Source organism: Eptesicus fuscus, chromosome 16 (genome assembly GCF_027574615.1).
Source record: "Eptesicus fuscus isolate TK198812 chromosome 16, DD_ASM_mEF_20220401, whole genome shotgun sequence".
Classification (NCBI taxonomy): Eukaryota; Metazoa; Chordata; class Mammalia; order Chiroptera; family Vespertilionidae; genus Eptesicus; species Eptesicus fuscus.
This window is the reverse complement of record NC_072488.1, coordinates 61498542-61520908: the sequence shown is the minus strand read 5'-3', so window position 1 is coordinate 61520908 and position 22367 is coordinate 61498542. Positions and strand designations below refer to the sequence as shown.

The window sequence follows — 22367 nt, the reverse complement described above, 5'->3', positions numbered from 1 at the left end:
TGCCCTCCCCTAAAGGTCTGGTCGCCCCTAACTGCCCTCCCCTGCTGGCCTGATCACCCACAATTGCCCTCCCCTGCTGGCCATCTTGTGACCACATGGGGGTGGCCATCTTGTGCGAGGGCATGATGGTCAATTTGCATATTACTTCTTTATTATATAGAATAGGGAAGAAAAGCTGCCACATAAATATTTACCCTTTCTGTAAATTTGTGTTTTATTCTTATTTTTTTAAAGGGAGGTAAATTTTGTGTGTGTATGTAAGTTTTCAGCAGCTTTTCCCAAAGAGTATATACCAAGGAGCATAATGGCTGGATTGTATGGCGAGAGTATGTTTAGTTTTGTAAGAAACCACCAAACTGTTTTCCAAAGTGGCCTTAACATTTTGAATTCCCACCAGCAATGTTTGAGAGTTTCTGTTGCTCCCCATCCTCGCCAGCATTTGGAGTTGTCTGTGTTTTGGTGATTGTAATAGAGGTATATCACTGTTTTAATTGGCATTTCCCTGATAACATATGATGTGGAGCAACTTTTCATGTGATGATTCACCATCTGTATTTCTTCCTTGGTGAAATGTCTGGTACTTTCTTTGGCCCACTTTTGGGTTGTTTTCTTACTGTTGAGTTTTAAGAATTCTTTGCTTTGGATGTCAGTCCTTTATCAGATGTGTCCTTGGCAAACATGTTTTGTCAGCCTTCTCATTCTCTTGACATTGTCTTGCCACTCTGGCAGCCCGGAGCTCCATCCTCCGACACTGCAGGCCAACACGACTGTGGCTTTCTCCTTGAGTTCTTGTTGTTCTATGTGGACTGGGGAGTGCTCTTAGGGGAGAAGCTGTATAAACGTAGATCTCACCCATCCCATTTTCTTCTTTCAAGGACCAATTCCCAACATTTTCTGCTTTCTAGTAGTTTAAAAAGTATTTTGTCTCAGATTTTTTAATAGTTAATTCTCTGCAGGAGAATTAATCCGCTATAAGGTCTCCCTTCATTAACATTACTGGTACTTGACAGAGATTCTAACTTTTGGTGTTTTGTGTGTGTTAAGAATAAACTACACATTTCATCTTTATGAATACTCATAGTGTCATTGAATAATATCTCCTGAAGGGATCTTTGGGTGTTACTCAGCTACTCTGTCCTATCAGGCAATGACTGCCTAAAACTTAACATGATGAATTTTCTGCTGATTTCATCTCCAGTGAGGAAAGATTCCTTCCTAGGAAATTAACTCTCTGTCTGGAGGCTCCTAACTTTATACTTCAATTTAAATCCATAGGATGGTTTTAAGTGACTCCCAGGGTCACGGAGTTTCACAGACAGAGGGATATACAGGCATTACTGAAGCCACGTCTCTCTCACAGGATCACGGGTGTGAAAATGATGTCTTTCCTCATGCCCCGTGTGTGTTATCTGCCGTTTTCTTTGCTCTGCTTCGCCCCTCAGCTCCCATGAGCTCATCATTTCTGGTCTGTTTTACTGAGATTCTCTCCCCTTGTTCTATCTCCTGGCATCTGTGCATCTGCTTCTGCCAGCCTGGTGTCGGAATCATTCTGATTACTATGACCCTTAATGTTAGGAGTTTAATTCCCCCCCCCCCCCCCTCCCTCCCCATTCATACGGTATGCTGAAGTCCTAACCTCTCAGAATGAGACTACTGGGAGACAGGGGCTTTACAGGGGTAATCATATTAAACAAGACCTTTAGGGTGGGCCCTAATCCAAGATACCAGGTATTATTATAAAAAGGGGAAAGGGACACAGAGACATGCTCAGAGGGAAGGTAATAAGAAGAGACACAGGGAGGAGACGTCCACCTGCAGAACAAGTCAGTAGGCCTGGACACGTCCTTCTCTCAGAGGAAACCAATCTTGGACGTCCAGCCTCCAGAACCATGGAATTACACATTTTTGTTGCTTAAGGCACCCAAAGTACGAAGTCTGTTGTACTTGTGCCTTAGTAGCCCTAGCAAACTAATACACTTACCACTTAACAAATAGTCTGACCCCAGTTTTTCTACTTGATTCTGACTCATGGCTTTACTTTGTCTCCTAAGATCCACTGACTTCTCAGTATGGTTAATGGGCAAAAAAGCAAAATATCCAAAATGTGTAACCTATTATTTTTTACTTAAATTGAATGACTTTTCTGAGCCTTCTAGACCAAGCATGTCAAACTCAAAGGCTAACACGGGCCAAATTAACAAGGGTTAAGTTTATGTGGGCCACTAAAAAACAAAAGCTTCAATTTTCATAGAAACGTAGGTTTATTTCGATAGAGACATGCATAATACAAAGGGCTGAAATAAATGAGTCATCGTTAACATAAAATAACAGAACATTTTAATAAAAATTAATATTTTTTCTTGAACATTAACTTACCTGACACTGAATAACTTCACAAATCAATAATCGTAACACAAATAAACCTATTTTTTTTTTGTTTTCCGAAAGTGAAATATTTCCTGTTGCGCACACCAAACAAGTTAGTTCAAGACTAATGATGTGGCCGTTGGCTGCTAAAATATTCGCTGCCAGTATTAGTGGAGAGAAATGGTGCACCTGAGTGCAAGATACGTAGGGAAATGAATGCAACATGATTATAGTAATCAGTCATTAGCAAATGTTGTAGTTCGTTATTAATAATTATGCATAACAGGATACTGTAAACATTAAGTTACGAAATTTTTACTAAAATGTTTTTTACATACCGTTATATCGTGGGCTGCATGTGGCCCGTGGGCCGAGAGTTTGACATGCTTGTTCTAGACAAAGTAAGGATATTGTCCCTGCCCACCTAAATAAAGCTCGGACAAGGTACCGACAGGGACTGTAACATGCCGAGTCCTGGCCTAATTCCTACAGAACTCTGGGTGGCGAGCTCCTCCAGGGGCCCACGTTCAGAGGCCTCCACTTTTACCAGGGATCCTTGCAACCTCAGCTCAGTTGTGCTATTCCTAGTTCAAGAGGCGGGTGAGGCCGATGGCTAAGCAACTGCTTTGCTTGAGGAGAGAGGAATGTGGGGTGATGCTCCCAGAGTTCCCTGTTCTCAGATCGCCAGAGATAACAGAACAGCTCAGACAACACATTTTCACAAGGAACTGAGGTGTGGAAACCAATTCCCTTAGAGAATAGAATTTTTTTAGAAATGCATAAGGGAAGAAGAATTTTCACGGTACATCAAACTGCATTAACAAAATTGGTGTCTACTGAATGAGATTTAACATTTGTAAAATTAAATGTAGGATGTTAGCAGTTTTCCAATATATTTTGTTTTTTTTAAATGATTTTTTAAAAACGAGAAATTAAAAAAATTGTCTCTGTAATAATTACCACTTTTATAAAATTATTTATAAAAAACCTACTTACTCCCAAATACCTTACATTCTAGTTGTACAAATTCGTATCCAGTCTCAAATGTTATTAAAAAGAACCAAAATTTTAAATGATTCTGCCCTTTTCAGTTCTCTAGAATGCCTCCAGATGGCATTAAAACCCTTTCCCCATTATATTTTCAGCATGAAATTTTTAAAGTTAGTGATATTTTAACCACTTAAAACTAATCAATGTGTTATATCATCAGAAATCATAGCAATGGAACTGTTTAGAACTTTTAGTGTAACATCTTAAGGAAGACAACATATAATCACATCCTTTATGAAATATGTAGCCATCTTATGCTTAAGGGAAGCTGAAGGATTTTTCTAGACTGAGAAACAGATCTTAGACAAACCAAGACACTCAATAAATTATATCACAAACTGTGAATTCTACTGAGAAGCATTTTAAACGCTTAGTAGTAACAGTGCTGACCCACATAAAGATGAATTCACAAATCATATAGGAATAAGGAAACCGAGTTACCCTTCAGAGTTATAATAAAGATTTTTCAAAAAGCAAATGTGATTCCTAAAATAATTTGTTAGTTCCTGAATTATTTCATTTAAACTTTGGTAAATAAATTTGGTATCAAATTAATCATTAAAACTTTTGGATTCCTTGAGCACCTAGAGGAAAAAAGTAACATGCAGTGAGGAACGGGTGCTGTCTAAGGGCCTTTTCTTATCTTTAAAAAAAGGCTTTTGTTAAATCAAAAACATCAGCAAACTCATGAGATTCCAGAGGCATCTGTACTTGTATTTTTCACAAAGTTCCGAGGGGAGGGTGCAGATGGCAGGCGTTTTGAATGACATCAGTCCCTCACAGGTGTGCGGGACAATGCCTCCCACAGGTGAGCCAAGTTCTACATTATTTACAACAGTGACGATGAAAGTCTCAAACAAATTCTGAAAGGCTGCCCGCTCCTCTGCCACCAGTATGTGCCCTCCCATCTCCGTATACCTGGACTTTCCGAAGAAGAGCACTCGTGTTTTCGATATCATTCTTTCTGTATTCAAGCACAAGAAACACCTCCAAATGCGTGCGCACTCAGAGCATTTAAGAAGACATTATCAGGAGAAGGAGAACTGGCCCTCCTCCCATTATTATTATTACAGCTACGCGACACTTGCACTGTTTCGTATTACAGGCACATTCAAGAACAGCCATCACGAACAGAAAGAGGAAAGAGACTTACGATGTATTCGAGGTGCCATTGTCTGGACTCTCGGGCTCAGCATCACCTTTCTCTTAAAAAGGAAGCAGAAAAAAACACAAGTGAGTATCACAGTCTTAAATATTTAAGAGAGATTACATACATTTGAATGCTCCTATTTCCTATAACAATTTTTCAAAATGTGCAGCAGGAGGCTTTTAAAACACCTTTTTATGTCTGAGAACCAGATTTGCAAAATAATTTCTTCTCTGTAATACCACTGCCCGGGCACGGATCTGTGAGCAGGTACTAAGGAGCTGTTTGTAAACAACCAGAGGCTCAGAGTGGAAACCTCGCCAGGAAAAGAGTATCTTACAGCTGGAACCTGTTTCCTTCCACTCCACGTTACAGAACATTTAAGGAAATAAACCCCATTAGCATTCCACATGCAAGGCATGCTGAACTTCGATCCCTTTTGCTAACATAAGCCGAACCAGGTCTGGCTGCGTCAGAACTCGGAGGAGAGAATTTTACTGAGGCTGTATCCTAGGTTACAAGGTCCCCAAGAATTACCCCCCACCAAGAGCCCTGGCTTAGGTTTTGCCCCACGCTTCCCAGTTAATGCAGAATAAGATGTAAACCAGAAATCCTTCCTATCTGACAGGTTAGGTAAAGAAATGTTTCACCTGGTCATCAAGGATTTAATTAAGGAAGCCCAGAACCAGTTCATTTTTTGTAGTTTTAAAGGGCAAATTCCTCTTGCAAAGACACTGTAATTCTTAGATCCTTGGATACTGGGGGTTTGAATTACATGCCCTTGTGCTGTAAGGTGCTCCCTTTTGGGAGATGAAGGAGCAAGGGTCATGATTGCCAGTGTGGGTCGGCTGTGTTACGATGGTTGTGCTGTCCTAATCTACACTACTAAAAGAGTAACATGCTAATTGACTGTACCTTTGTGACACCCACCAGCCAATCAGGAATGAGTATGCAAATTAACTCAACAAAGATAGTGGGTTAATTTGCATATGCAGGCCCTGAGCAGCTGGGGGCGGGGTGGGACGCTTGCATCGTTGCCATGGTGATGATGCAGACGTTCTGCACCACCCCAGCAGTTCTGGGCCTCTGGGCAGCGTGGGAAGGTGGAAAGGCGGCTCTGGCCAGAGTGAAGGTGGTGCCAGCAGCCAGGGGAAGGAAGGCCCATGCTTGCACGAATCTTCGTGCATCGGGCCTCTAATAGTTTAATAAACCCAAGGCAAGGCTGTGGGTTGTAGGAAATGGGCCTGATGGTGGCAGCTGCTTTGCTTTGCCACCTGAGTCTGCAGAACCCCCGGTGTGCTCTTTAGGGGCCCAGGCCTACGCATGTGCAGGCCCCTTTTGTCAGGACGGTCTCCCTAAACTTCATGATGATCACATTCTGAAGATATTGTCCAAACTGAACCCCAAAGCAAACTTGATCATTTCTTCTTTCTCTTTTTAGGAAATTAAAGTTGTGAGAGGAAGACCAGCGGATGTGGTTCACACGTCTATCTTAGATATAACAGAGGTAACTGGGCACGGGAACAGCTACGAGGGACAGTCATTTCATCAGAAAGCCAATCATCGACTTCACCGCCTGGGTAACAAACGCTGATTAACGGGCCCCCACGCATAGGAAACCACGCCGAAGTGCAAGTAGAGGCAGCAAATCAATGAAGTGGCTCTAGAGCTCGTACTGTCGCGTCCGTCCTCCAGGCCACGCCTGTGGTGCATTCAGACACGTGAGGCCTCATCAATCGATTTGAGAACTGGCAAACAACCTCCTTCAGTCCTTTCCAGAGTCATCCTTCCACGCAGTGGCGACAATTCCTGCCAGAACCCTAAACAGTTATACCTGCGCTGTGTGAGACAAAGCTACGTGGAGGTTTCAGTCACCATATTGATGCCCCGCCCTTTAATTGGAGGAATTTGTTGCTTTCCCCAGCCTAGCACTGCCCTTAGCCACACCAAATACAATCACAACAGAGTGAAACAGCCAGGCAGCAGCTAGAAATAGCAAACATTTCCAAACAACTTACGTCAAGAAAACAGGAACCCAAGATTGTCAACGGAGACACTGTTTGGATGTTTGAGTAAATGTTTTTCCTTGGCCAACAATTCTGCCAAAGAACCCGCAGGTGGAGAGGACACAGGCCTCTGCACGTGGGGCCTGGGCTGGGAGTCGGGCTGGACCAGCACTGTGGCGACAGGGACAAGAGAGGAGGCTCTGGCCAGCAGCGAGGACCCCACGGGCCAAAGGAGACATTTAGGAACAGCCCGGGAGGGAGTGCTCGCAGCACCTTCAGTGCCAACGAGGAACGGGCTTCTGGGGAAGAGTAGGTGCAGGAGGGAGAAAGGGATCCAAATTATTTTGGTCCTTCAGGAAGAATGAAACAAGATTCTCCCAACATCTTGCAATTGTAGGTGATGCAATTATCTGAAGTTCCCTTGAAATGTTTAAGTGCCTACGTCATTAAGAGCCATCCTTTCTTCCTCATGACCCAGGGGAAAATGATGCATGACAGCTAGATGTTTCCGTGCAGCTACCAAAGAGGACTGGGTCATCCTGGCTATGTCAACTTTTCATGATGGATACCCCGCGGGTTCCTTTGGGAGGGACCTGCATGGATCATTAAGGAAATGGACAGGAGAGGTTGGCCCGGGTGCAGGGTGGTCATTTTGCACATGGAAATATAATTACAGAGAGGAAGAGGGGAAAAATGAGCCACTGCAAGGACACACACACAGAGACACATGTACATACAAGTAAGTCATATGTAGGTACATATGTATAGTATATGTGTGCTTTCAACCTGACGCTCCAAAGGGTCTCCCTGTGCCTCGCACAGTCCCTGACACACTGCACGCTCAGCGTCTGTCTTCTGTCTGATGCCTGTCATGAGCACAGAACCCCACACTACAGGGGAGAGAGGGTAGGTACGTTCACCACGGAGTTGAATGTACAATTTCAATACTAAACAATTTGATGACTCCAATAGGTCACAAAAGAAAAAATACCGAATTTGTGCCCTTCAGACACTTAGAGAGACTGCACGGCTGGAGGCTCACACGCTCCATCACCCTGCCAGGAGAGGGACTAAAGATGTCTGAACAGGGAGAAATACAGGTTGTGCTAGGCTGGATTCTGCTGCACAGGTGAGGTTTGATATACTACAACTCTTCTTTATAATAAAAGGAATCCATGTACATGGCAAAACAATTGACCAGCAGAGAAAACGTGACACCGTTGCTTGCTTCTGGTTTTCGTTTTGTGAGCCCTTTAGCCGTCACTCTAAGTAACACACGTATTTCCAGATGTGTCAACTTTACAGGGTACCTAATGATCTCTGATATGAAGGATGCGAGATAAGGTATTTAATATACTACCACCTCCCCTCTCCTTACAATTTTATTGGTCCTATCATTACTTTTACTGTCTCCAGTGAGTATTTATAATGTTCAATACATTTAATCATCCATTTCTTGATTAATCAACTTCTGACAGTATCTTTCCTCTTAAACTATGCACAATGAGGAAATTCCCCCACCCATTCCCTCCCGCCTGCCCTCCCTCCACCACCTACAATTGCACAGCTAAACCTTCCATCTACAGAGCCGAGATTTAAAATATTTATATTCTGTTCAGTGATTATTAATGAGGCATCCTCGTGCATCTTAACTTAATTAATAACTTAATTTTTAGAATGTCCTATAGGCCAATTAGAAAATTATAAACCAATAACAGAAGTTTAAATACTGCAACAATATAAACATTAGTCAGTGAAGAAGGGGGACTGGGCCTGTGGAGAAGGGAAGGCCAGCGCTCCCTGCACTGAGGTCCCAGGGAGTCTCACTCTTAACTCCATCATGCCACAGCTTAGTCTGTATCAAGTCTCCCCTTTTCCTTAAAAAATGTTCAACAGAACATGCGTTTAATGTACATATAACACATGCAAACAGTTTTTAAAAATTAAAATGAGTTAACTGTGAAGAAGACACTGCCAAGAAATAACCCCAAAGTCTCTAAGTTCCTGTCCCTCCCAGCGGAATTTTGTGCTAATCATTCTCTTCTCTCTCTTTTTTTAAAAATATATTTTTATTGATTTTTTACAGAGAGGAAGGGAGAGGGATAGAGGGTTAGAAACATCGATGAGAGAGAAACATGGATCAGCTGCCTCCTGCACACCCTCTACTGGGGATGTGCCAGCAACCAAGGTACATGCCCTTGACTGGAATCGAACCTGGGACCCTTCAGTCCGCAGGCCGATGCTCTATCCACTGAGCCAAACCAGTTAGGGCTCTCTTCTCTTCTTGATAGCTTTACCACCCTTGTGTTTATTAGTAAATAAAATATTCTTTAGTTTTCCTGATTTTGAAATTTGCATGAATGGAATCATACTGTATGCATTTCTCTGAGACTTCCTTCTGTCGCTCATGACCATGATGTTTTAGACCCAGCCACTAGGGTGCACGGAGCTGTGGTTTGTTCACTGCTGTGCATCCTATAAAAACCCTACCAGGGTTTTCTCATTCATTCTACTGGTGGACATGCAGGTTTTTCCATGTGAATGACACAGTTACAACACCCTTCCTCATGCACATGTTGGGCGTGTGGCCACAGGCTTTCACATGCCCAACCTTACCAGGGAATGCTGAACTGGTTCCAAGTTAACTTATGGTCAAACATTAAAGAATGTTTCTTCTCATTTAATAATATAAAGTGAAATTTCAGTGTAGTGTTTGCATTTCTCTGAATACCAATGTGGAAGAGATATTTTGTGCTCGCTCTTCTGTGACATTCCTTCTCATATCTCAAAAAAAATTTTTAGTAAGTTTTTTAGCTCATAGAAGCACTTCATTGTCTTGATACAAGTCTTCTGTCACTGTCTCTCTGTCTCTCTCTCTCACACACACCCTCTAGTAACTTTTCCCAGTGTGTGTCTTTTACTCTTTTTCTGGTATCTGTGCATGATAAGTTCTCAATTTTAATTTACTTGACTATATCAATGTTTTCCTATATTTGATAATTTGTTGTGTTTGTATTTAAGAAGTACATCAAAATATGTTCTATATTGTCTTTGGAAAGTGTGTAACTAAACTGTTCACATTTAGATCTTCTACAAATACCAGGAGAATTTTTTTTTATATGACATAAGGTAATTTCATTTTTCTCATAGATAACCAATTAAGAAGCTCATTCTTTCTCCATTGATCTACATTATCAGCTGTGTCATGAATCTAATTTTTATATATTTGTGGGCCTGTTTCTAGGTCCCATATTCTCTTTCATTGCTCAATGTGTCTATTACTGTCTGTATTACTTAGCTTAAAACATTTATATATTTTTAATATGGCAAGGCAAGGCTCCAACCTTGTTGTTCTCTGGGAGTGTCTGAGCTATTTTTGAGCCTTTGTTCTATCAGAGAAATTTGAGAATCACCTTGTCAATTTCCAGATACACAAAAGTGAAGTTATAATTGCACTGTCTCCTATAGCTGTTGAGAAAGAAGTCACCTGGAAGTTTAATTGTTGCTTCTCTGACGGTATTAAAGGGCAGTTTAAGAATTGTTTCCTTATCTATGAGGTTTGCAGATGAACTATAATGTGTCTAGTGTGGCCTTTTATTTTTACTGCTTAATATGCATTGGGTTTCTAGAATTTCTGGGTTAGTGTATTCAATTCTAAATTTTTTTTCAGCCATTATCTTCCTTAATATTTCCTCTGTTCCCTGAGGATCTCTTTCTGAAATCCTATTTAAATATATGTCATATTTAAGTATTTCTTACTTTATCCCCCACGTTTTCTTTTTTTAAAATATATTTTTATTGATTTTTTTTTTTAGAGAGAGAGGAAGAGAGACGGAGAGAGACACATCCATCGGTATGCATCCCAACCAGGGATCGAACCCACAAACTTGGCACGTGCCCTTACCAGGAATCGAGCCGGTGACCTTGCAGTGTGGTGCACAGGACAAAACTAGACTGAGTCACATCAGCCAGGGAATATCCCACACATTTCTTAATTTCCATTTGTCTCTAGGCTGCACACTAGATAATTTCTTAAATTCAATTTCTCAATACATTAATGTTTTTAGCTGTATCTAATCTGCTGTTCAACTGAATGAGGAAATTTTCATTTGTTATTATTCTTTTCATTTCTAGAGGTCTGATTAGTACTTCTTCAAATCTTCTTGTTCTCGACCACATTCTCAAACGTCCCATTCTGGAAACTGAAGCAAGCACTCTTATTTTATGTGCGGGCGGGTGATCCTGATATCTGGATTCCTTACGGGTCTGCCTGATTCTCTGCGTCTGCTGTTCTCCTAACTCTTGTTCATGTTCTCTTGCTTCACGGTATATAGTGTTTGTGATAGGGAGTAACTCATGTCCCTTGGAATTATAGTTCTATTATTACTTACTCTTCTCCATTTTGTTTTCTTTTTCTGGTATTCCTATTAGCTGAATGTTGACCTTTCCACCCCAATTAATCTTCCATGTATCTGAACTTCCTTTCAAATTTTCCATCTGTCTTTTGCTTTATGTTCAGAAAAAGTGTTTTCAACTTTATATTACAAATTCTAGACTTCTGCTATTACCAATCATTTCTATTAATTTTTGTGAACCATATTTTTAATTCTCAAGTGCTCATTTGTTCTGTAACTGCTTCTTTTTCTTACCAATCTGTTCTCTCCATTTATTTAATACAATAATTTCAAATATTTCTGAAGGCTGTAATTATACTTTACATTTTTTCTTCTGTTTCTTGAATTAAGTGGATTTCCTCTGGAGTCAGTCCTCTTTGGTACTTATTGGTGACACATTCATGTTTTGAACGATAGCAGGTTGGTTAACAAAGGTAACTGACGGGGTTTCCTGTAGCAGTATATTGATCTGTTTTCCTCACACACATATCTCTTGCAGGAAATGCTGCTTTGAGCTCTTTGTAAATGGAAGGGTATGTTAACTGGAGACTTTATTCAGGGTTTGGAGAAGAGAGATCTCAAGACAAGCTGGGAGCCCTGATTCTCTCATCACGCTCCACACCAAGAAAGAAGTACTTTACTCTGGGTGTGTAGCATTTTTTGTTTTTTTTTTTTGAAAAGCTAACTCTTCTTCCACTACTGACATATGTCTTTTTTTAGAGTCTGGTATTACCTCAGAATCTATATGCTTCTCTTAGGTATCAGCTCCCAACTAGGGCTTCTGGTCAACTGTTCTTTTCTTAGCAAACGTTATCGTGTTATTTGTTTGTTTTTTTGTTTGTTTTTTGGTGGTGGTGGTGGTGGGTGAATCCAGATGGAAATCTCTGTATGAGAACCAGCTAGGATGGGGGTAGAGGGGCTATAGGTGGAAGAATGGCCCAGGTCCCTACCACTCTCTGAGCACCAGGCCTGTTTCCTGTGAGACTGAGCAGAAACCTGGGGTCTGTCATGGAGTCCCAAGGACATTCCCACCACCACTAGAGCTGGTTCCTGTTTGTTTCATTAAGATCTTCCTTGCCCAGGGTTACTTCATAGGAGGGTCCTATCTACTCTCTGTTCTCCAGGAACTCAATTGAATTTCTGGCTTGTTGATGCACCCCTTTCTGTCCTCAGCGCTATTACAGATTTATGTCCATTGCAACAAAGTTCTGGTAATTTAAACAGAGATTCTGGAGGGAGGAGGGGTGCTCATGCTCAGTCTGCCCCTTGAACAGGGCACCTCCAGACTTTAATAAAATGTAGACATAGGTCACCTCTTTTTTAATATTTAAGTTTCTCAATGCTTAATAAGCTTTTATTTTCTAAAATTAAATTAAATTAACCAGTAATTTAGCAAACTCACTAAAGTATCCTTTAAAAGATCTGGATTAAAAATATTTTTCTGTTCAATTAACATACTCTTTTCTCTTAGCATCTATATCATACATCTACAGCAGTGGTTGTGACCCACAGCTTGAGAACCACTGCCTAAGACCATCAGAAAACACAGATATTTACATTCCGATTCATAACAGTAGCAAAATTACAGCTATGAAGTAGCAACGAAAATAATTTTATGGTTGGGGGTCACCACAACATGAGGAACTGTATTAAAGGGTCGCGGCATTAGAAAGGTTGAGAACCACTGCTCTAGTCTTTGGCACATGATGCTGACGCCTGCACACCTCATGGACTTAGCCAGGCATTTCTCCTAATTCCTTTTCTTACTACTGAATTGATGATGTTCTTTAGGTTTCAAGTCCCTTGGCATTTCTCCTATCTGCTGGTGCGTGCTCACAGCAAATTCCAGCTGAGGGTGAGATGATTAAGTGATACTGTCTATGCATCATTATGCCACCGTTGCCCTACCCTGACCTTTCTCCAGCTGTGCAGGAGAAGTCTGGGCCTCCTAACACATCTGTCCGCATGTCTTTTCTCCCAGCCCTTCTGCCCTCACAGATGCTCAGTGAGTGAGCCTCAGTTCCAAAGACACATCTGCTTGCTCAGAGTGATTTTCATGTTCAAACACGGCTTTGTAATTGGCAAGGGGTACTCTCAGCTGACTGGCTGGTCGTAGATGGAATGAAGCCCAGTCTTTGTGGACGTTGTTCATGACACGAATGAGATAGCGTGTGCATTTTTAATGCTCAAGAAAACATGAACAACAATTAGTAGGGCCAAAGAAGAGAATGAAAACACTACTTCATGGAATGATAACATCCTCTCTTTGACAACGAAGCCGTGCCATTGGCTTCAATAAGAAATTCCTTCCTAGACGCTTCAGTCTGTCTCTGAGAGAGGGCATGGTTTCTTCATGGCTTCTAAGGCCATTAATCTTGAGGGCTTCTGATTGGTTCTCTTTGCCCGTTCTTTTTCTTTCAATTTAGATAACTAATTAGTGTTTTTTAAAAATGTTTCCCCTCCACATATACCAGAAACCAGCTATAACAAAGAATAATGCTCCTTCAACTACGATTGTTTTGATAACCACCATTTAGTTTTGGCCTCCTCCCCTTGAAAAAAGATAGAGGGGCTCTCAAGGTCACACGAACCTCACACATTTGGAACATATTTGAACAAATGGCCCTCCTTTTCCCCGTTTGATTTTGTTTATAGTGAAATTCTTTCACATGTTTATTGCATACATCTCCCCTACTCACCCCCTCAAAAGCCCCCCCTCCACCACCACCACATACACACTCATAAAGCTGTAGAGAGAAGCCTTTCTTACTTGGATTATTGTGTCCAGAGGAAACGAGCTGAGAGTCCTAAAAGAACAAGAAATATCAATTAACTTTCTCATTTTGACTTTTAAAATCAAAGTTGAATGTGAGATATATTCCTGGCCAATTTCTACCAGCTACTGTAATGAAAAACATTTGCATAAATGTGCTCGTTAAAAAGTTCTGGTACTATAGTTCACAATCACTTCTCTTTTGTATTGTAGACTTTTTGTTTTGTTTATTGAGGTGAAATTCACATAACACAAAATTAGCCACTTTAAAGTGAACAATTCAGTGGCATTTAATACATTCACAATGTTGTACAACCACCAACTCTCTTTAGTTACGAAATATTTCCATCATTTCAAAATAAAACTCCACAGCATTAAGCAGTGTCTCCCCTTTCCGCCCCCCTCCTCAGCCCCTGGCACCCCCCAATCAGCATCCTGACTCCATGACTTTGTCTGTTCTGGATATTTCGTAGCAGTGGAATCATGCATAACGTGACCTTTTGTGCCTGGTTTCTTTCACGCCGCATGTTGTGGAGATTCATCCACGTGGTAGCTTGTACCAGTAATTCATTCCTTTTTGTGGCTGAATAATGTGCCATTGTGTGTACACAGCCGTTTTTATTAACAGGTCCATTCTGTTAATGCACATTTGGGCTGTTTCCACCTTCTGGCTATTATGAGTAGTGCTGCCATAAACACACATGCATGTGTCCTTGTTTGAGTCCCTAAGAGTAGAGCTGCAGGTTCATGTGGCGATTCTATGCTGAGCTTTGTGAGGAACCGCCAAACTGTTTTGCACAGGGGCTGAGTCATTTTGCATTCCTACTAGCAATGTCTGAGGGTTCCAATTTCTCCACATCCTCACCAACACTTGTTATTTTCTGTTTTTAATTTTTATAAAATTTATGACAGCCATTGTAGGGGATGTGCAACGGTTTCTCATGTGGTTCGGATTTGTATTTCCCTAATGACTAATGATATTGAGCTTCTTTTCTCTTTTCAACTATGAACTCGTTTTTGAAAACAACAACAAAAAAGCAGCTTTATTGAGGCATAAACAGTATAACATGAGCTGCACATACTTAAAGTACACAATTTAATAATAAATAGCATTAAAGGGCTGCTACTATTATCATCTTCTTGACTCAAGGAATGTTCCATTTTATTAAGTAGCACTGAGTATTTAAACAAAGAAGAGTAATACCTATGCATTAAAGAAAATTTAGAGAAACAGGAAAGTATACAAAAGTTGTCTGTAATCCCGAATCGGGTCATTTCGGAGGCTGAGCTGCTGCTTTTGGTTCGCCAGTGTGATTCCAGTGTGTCACCTGGCGGTTACATGCACAAAGGTGACACCCACTTCTGGCTTCTTAGAAGAATACTTGCAGATGGAATTTCTCCTTCTCCATCCTTCAATCCTGAATCCCCAAACCTAAACTCCTGTCTGGTACGTGGGGATCCGAAAGCTTCCTTATATGAGCTCTATTTAGCTGAGAAGTCAAGTTGGTACCAATCCTTTTGCTGAGGACAGAAATCACCAAGCTCCCCGGTGTCTGAGGAAGCCCTTCCAGGAGCGCCACAGCGACCACTATGTCCCACCAAGTGTAAGGTGCCATCTAAAGTGCAGGAGGCTGCCGATCTCAGGGACCGCTAGCAAAGAAAACTGCTGCCAATGAACTGTAAGATGCCACCAGCTGTAAAACACATCCTGATTTGTAGGGAACTTACAATGTGGAAAACCACGCACCTTACATCAATAAGTCCAGGCATCCTTAAGCCATGTTGCCGACGCAGGACATACCAGTACTAATACTGTGCGAGCATTACTTCAAAACTGCTGTTTGGAACCCCTGAGGACTGGACCACTCAGACCTCTCCTTGTCTGTCTACCAGCCCGTCGTTAGAACTACAAAAGGCAAGAAATGCAAAACTACCTTCTCTTATTCTCTGATGCCCTCCCCCCCCCCCCATACACAGTGAGCTAATTCCTAGAGGAAAAAGAACCATCTGATTTGGTTTCATCGCCTTCCACCCCCACCAATCACTTTCTTCTGAATCGTATGCTATAAAGCACCAAATAGTTAAAGTAATGTAATGTACAATGAATTTCAATGTTTGATTTGAGGTAATGCTAAACATGGAGTTTTAGTCCAAACATTTCGTGGTAGTTTTTGAGGCATCCTAGCAACCCCGGGAGGGAGTGAACTTGCCACTTTCCTCACCCCCCGGCTTTCATTCTCCTTCTGGGCACCCAGAGGAGGCAAGCACACGGGCATTTCTGGAAGGATGCCGAGTTCCGCCGCGCATGCTTCACAACCCTGGCAGCCAGGGCACTCTCAGGCCAGGCCTGATCCCCGGACTCAGCACCCATCGCCCTGTGACATGGTTGTGAAATGCCACTAGGTTTGCCCGTATGCCTTCTGAGGATGGGAAAATTCTACAATTTTCAGTTCTTTATTTGCATTTCACAACTTTGGAGACTGCTACAGAAATGAAGGGAAAAGGGAAAAGCAAATTCTTCCCCCCACCTTTGTGGAAATACCTGATAATGGCAGACAATTTAAAGAAGTCACGCATTCTTTTCTTTACCCAATTCAATTACTCTTGAGATTTGAAGAATGAGGCAGACGTGTCTGGTAGCATTTGTCCAGTGAACAGTGACTCCAGATGAAGTGTTCAGAGAATAGGAGAAATACCCACATTCGGTAACAACTGACCTCACTGGACGTTATGTCCTTCAATACCCGGACAAATGGGGGAAATTCTCGGAAGTATTTAGCTAATTAATTTAGTGGTGCAGCCAACTCAGAATGCAGTTAAATCAACTTTCCTGGTGAGGTCAAGTCGCCCCTTTAATCTTAATAGGGGCTTAATTTAATTATTTGTTGCTCGTTTAGGAGATTTTGCCCCTCAAATTTTATGAACAATTCTAGATCCTTCATGCTAGCAATACAGTGATAATCTCAAATGTTAATAATCTATCTAATTAAGGAAATGCAAGTCTCCAACTGACAGAACACTAATTAGTTGAGATACAGGTTGGAAGGGGTATAGTATGTGTCAACATTAATGACAGTCTTTGCAGTAGGCAGAACAAGGGCCCCCCAAAGATGCCTGTATCCTCATTTCCCGACCCCGAGAACATGTTACTTCTCATGGCAAAAGGGGCTTTGCAGCTGGGATTAAATGATGACTGTGAGATGGGAGATTATTCTGGATTACCCAAATAGGCCCAATCTGATATTCCTAGTGTCCTGACAGCCCCACGCTGTGGGTACCTCTCTGTCAGTTGCTCTCCGTGCCCATTGGCTCTGCCCTGGCCCCGCTGGCCCTGTGGTGCCTCCAAGATCCACGTATGCTCCTGCCTCGGGGCCCTTCCCTTCTCTTCCATCTCCGCGGAACTCTCTGCCCCCCCGTCTGCACGACCCGCTCCCTCAGCTGCTTCAGGGAGTTGCTCAAATGCCGCTTCTCCAAAAGGTCTTCCTTAAGCTCTCTGCTGAAAAGTCATCCATTCCTAGTCACCATCAGCATCCACCTCCTCCTTGCTATGCACTCTATTGTCCCCTACTAGGAAAATATAAGCTCACCAAAAATCCACCAGAGCCAGAAGGAATTCAGTAAGTAGATTGTAAAATCCAGTGAATTTCCTTCACACCAGTGAGGACTAATTAAAACATGAAAACTTTTTAAAAAGCTCATTGAAATACAAAAGTAAGCAAATGTTGTTAAATACCTGAGAATAACCCACAGAGCCAATGTGAAAGACCTACAGGAACAGAATGTTTACCAGAGAACATGCAAGAAGGTATGAAAAGAAGTGCAGAGATAGTCCAAATTCTTGGACAGGAAGATGATATTGTCAGATGGATATACTTTTCTTTTTAAAAATATATTTTATTGCTTTTTTACAGAGAGGAAGGGAGAGGGAGAGAGAGTTAGAAACATCGATCAGCTGCCTCCTGCACAACCCCTACTGGGGATGTGCCCGCAACCAAGGTACATGCCCTTGACTGGATCGAACCTGGGACCCTTCAGTCCGCAGGCCAACGCTCTATCCACTGAGCCAAACTGGTTAGGGCTGGACACACTTTCTTAAATTTAGTTAGAAACTAAACAAAATTCCAAGAAGATTTTTTTAAAGGAACAACAGGTCATCAAGAGGATTCTTAAATTGATCTGGAAGAGAAAAATGTACAATAGGCAGGACTTTTGGATAATAAAAACGGATACTGGCCTGACCACATGTATGTATAAATAGGCCAAAAATCATTAATACTTTAAAGTAGGAGTCAGCCAATTATAGCCCATAGGCCAAGTATAGCCCAGTCTTTGATTTGTTTTATCTTAAGCAATTTAATGCTTTTTAGCATATTCAGAGTTTACGACCATAATAAATTTTAGAATATTATTATCAATTCAAAACAAAAACCCTTTACCTTTTGGCCAACATTCAACCCCACCTCTGAGCTTCAAGAAACCACTAATCTAATTCTCTGTCTCGCTATATTTGCCTATTCTGGACATTTCAAATATATGAAATCATATAATATAGTATGTGGTTGTTTGTGACTTTCACTTAACATTTTAAAGGTTCATCCAGATTGTATTAGGTGACACCATTTCATTCCTTTTTATGCTGAAAAGTATTCCATTGTAAGGATATGTTACTCATGTCTATCTGTTCATCAGTTGGTGGACATTTATGTTGTTTCCACTTATTGGCTACTAGTGGCCCTGTGCATGAACCCGTGTGTGAGTAGCTCACTGCCGCTTGTCTCAGCTGGCTGCCCCACCCACCGCCACTGTAGCTCTTCCCCGCTCATAGCTCGCTGCCCCGCCCTCCTGGTGATCAGTCGTTACCCGTCACGGCGTAACGACCATTTGCATATTACCTCGTTATTATATAGGATTATGATTAATGCTGCTACAAATGTGCATGTATAAGTTTTGTACAGATATGTGTTTTCATTCTTTGGGTGTATATCTAGGAGTGGAATTGCTGGTTCATAGGATAATGCAGTGTTGAAAAAACTGCCTAAATGTTTTCCAAAGAGGGTGCAACATTTTATGATCCCACCAGCAACTGAGAGCAGGTTCCCAATTTTTCTACACCCTTGCTAACACTGGTCACTGTCTGTCTTTGCTTTTAGTTATTTAAGTATGTCTGACTCATTTTCTCACTGTGATTTTGATTAATAATAGCGACAGTATCATTTCATATACTTATTAGCCATTTGTAGCTCTTGTCTATGTAAATCCTTTGTCCATTCTTAAAATGAGCTATTCTTTTATTGTTGAACTAGAGGCCCGGTGCATGAAATTCATGCACGGGGGGGGGGGGTGTCCCTCAGCCCAGCCTGCACCCTCTCCAATCTGGGACCCCTCGAGGGATGTCCAACTTCCTGTTTAGGCCCGATCCTACTGGGATTGGGCCTAAACGGGCAGTCGGGATATCCCTCTCACAATCCAGGACTGCTGGCTCCCAACTGCTCACCTGCCTGCCTTCCTGATTGCCCCTAACTGCTTCTGCCTGCCAGCCTGTTTACCCCTAACTGCCCTCCCCTTCAGGCCTGGTCACCCCTAATTGCCTTCCTCTGAAGTCCTGGTCCCCCACAACTGCCCTCCCCTGCAGGCCTGGGTCCCCCTCAACTGCCCTTCCCTGCAGGCCCGGTGGCCCCCAACTTCCCTCCTCTGCCAGCCTGGTCACCCCTAACTGCCCTCCCCTGCAGGCTTGATCGCCCCCAACTTCCCTCCTCTTGCCGGCCTGGTCCCTCCCAGCAGCCCTCCCCTGCTGGCCATCTTGTGGCGGCCATCTTGTGTCCACATGGGGGCAGCCATCTTTGACCACATGGGGGAAGCCATCTTGTGTGTTGGAGTGATGGTCAATTTGCATCTTACTCTTTTATTAGATAGGATTATAAGAGTTCTTTATATATTAGTAGAGGCCCGATGCACAAAATTTGTGCAAGAGTAGGCCTTTCTTTCCCCGGCTGCCGGCACCGGCTTCCCTCTGGCACCTGGGACCCGAGCTTCCCTCACAGCCCCATCTTTGTCTGGAAGGTTGTCTGGAAGGACGTCTGGTCTAAATAGCATATTATGCTTTTATTATTATAGATGCTGTCACCTGTTTCTGTAAATAAAATTTTATTTGAACATAGCTACAGTTATTCATTTATATATTGTCTGCAAAGTCTAAACTATTTATATCCTGAGCCTTGACAGAAAAAGTTTGTCAACATTTGATTTAAACAATGAGTTATTGGGAAAAAAGTAAATACACTGAAAAAACAGAACAGATACTCCTGAAACAAATCTATGTATTTATGAGAAATTTAATTGCTGATAAACATGGTATTTCAAAATAGTGGGGGGAATATGAGCTAATTTTATTAACAGTGTTATAATAATTTACTAGCCATTTATAAGAATACAACTAGAATTCTATGTTATGCCATTCACAACATTTTTTAAAACCTAAAACCAAAACTATAAAAGACTTAGAATAAAATAGAGAACATGGCTAGAATATTGGTGCAGGGAAGATTTTTTAAAAATCTCTGACAAAAATTAAACACTTTGCTAGTATAAAAGGTACATAAATCAAGTTATAAGACAATAGTTGTATCATATATAATAGACACATGAATAAGCAATAAGAAGTTCCTAACAAATCATTTTTAAAAATATATTTTATTGATTTTTTTATAGAGAGAGGAAGGGAGAGGGATAGAGAGCTAGAAACATCGATGAGAAGAAACATCGATCAGCTGCCTCCTGCACACCCCCCACCGGGGATGTGCCCGCAACCAATGTACGTGTCCTTGACCAGAATCGAAGCTGGGACCTTTCAGTCGGCAGGCTGACGCTCTATCCACTGAGCCAAACCAGTTTTGGCACAAATCATTTTTTAAAATGCGATATGAGTGGGCAATGACTATGAACGGGTAAGTTGCAAAGGAAAAATAGCCCACTGTTAAACTCAGAAGAAATTGGAGAAATGCAAATGAAAACAATGAGACAGCAAATTTCCACCCAGAAACAAGGATAAAATGTTGAATAATATTAAAAGCTGGCAAAGATGCACAACAAAGTACTCTGGAAATGCAGTCCAGAGGAATTACGGCTTCAGATGCCTCCAGCACCACCGTTCCTGCTCTGGCATCAGCACTGGAGACATTCAAAGAGGCCCCTGCCAAACACTGTTTGTTGAAACAGAGTTTGTGATAATAACCAACCATAAACAACCGAATATCCATCAAAAGGAGTTTGACTCAATAAATTACAGCCAGTTAATACTAGAAAATACTTTGCTGTTGTTAAGAAGAATGAAGAAAATATATATTCACTTGGCAAGCTCTCCAAATACATTTTGTTAAGAAAAGGAAAAAAACTATTAGAATGGAATTTATCATTGTGATGATTATAATAAATAATTATTTCAATAATTCACTAGAGAAAGTTGATATGACTACTTAGCAAGGATATTTATGTATTGTGGGTATCTGGAAAAATTTCAACCCTTAGGAAAAATGCTTTTGGTACTATACCATTTATGAGTTTTAAAAACTGCATATGCACATATATGTATATATAATGCACCGAGAGAATGACTGGAATGTTATACATCAAATTCTTGCTTGTATGTAGTCCCTGGGTAGGGAAATAAAATCTGGACGAGGGTACTGGAAACTTTCATATTTCGCTCCTTCTATTTGCATAATTTCACCTTTATAATATGAAGTTATATGTTGTATTCAAACAAAACATATTAGACTCATGTATAACTTAAATATATTTTGTGGCTATTCTTTTTGTGTACTTGTCTTTAGAAAATATGGAAATCTTTTCTTTTAAAGTCCTAGATAATATTTTATGCTTTATAAAAGATATCTAAGAGGAATTAAATACTACCTGCCCTCAATTCTAAGACATTTATTTTAAGATTCATTATTAATTTAAACAGCTTTCAAGGAAAAAGTAAACAATCACACTGAATGTATAACATTATTGTAAGAAGCAACTTCACAAATGTTTTAGATAAAATGACACAAAATATGCATCACATTTTGCATTAAGTATGGAAGTGTAGGTGTAAAATTGCAATCTTGATTTTCCCCTTTGATGAATAAATATATGTTTGAAAAATGTTGAAAATCAGATCCATATGCCTCTGGCAGGAATATTTTCAAAGGAAAAGACAATAAAGGGAAATCCCACTGTCCCTGGAAAATCCTGCGTGAAGACAGCAGGCTGTTCCTGAGTGACACAAGATCTCACCTTATTTGGAAATGAAAATTTGCTCGGTTCCACCTTGCCAGGCGGCTGAATAGCAGAAAGTGGTGGAAGCCAGGTCATCTCCTACAGGGAAGAAAACCACACAACATTAGTACAGAGAGCATTTCAAGTCGGTAGCATCTGAAGCCGCCATAAGGCCTGCCTTGGTAAAGCATGGAGGGGTAAGAAATGAGCTTGAGATGAAAGGGAATGAGAGGGATTTAAACAAATGTGCAACACACTTCTATGATTTCTCATAATTTTACCAAATTCTTGGTTCCGTGGCTAGCCTCATGCCCCCTTTATACTTTAAGTAGATCTACAAGGCTGTCCTATTTTCACTTCAGTTAAGCTCC

General features: G+C 41.2%; 1 protein-coding gene across 1 annotated transcript in view; it reads right to left on the bottom strand.

Moving 5' to 3' along the window:
• Positions 1-22367, bottom strand: part of AFF3 (ALF transcription elongation factor 3) — a 492503-nt gene that overhangs the window by 148635 nt on the left and 321501 nt on the right. Inside the window, exons 7-9 of the mRNA XM_054728175.1 lie at positions 22015-22095; positions 13735-13771; positions 4571-4622 (exon numbers count right to left, since the gene is read on the bottom strand). Of these exons, the coding sequence (XP_054584150.1) occupies positions 4571-4622; positions 13735-13771; positions 22015-22095 (170 nt within the window). The remainder of the gene's footprint in view (positions 1-4570; positions 4623-13734; positions 13772-22014; positions 22096-22367) is intronic.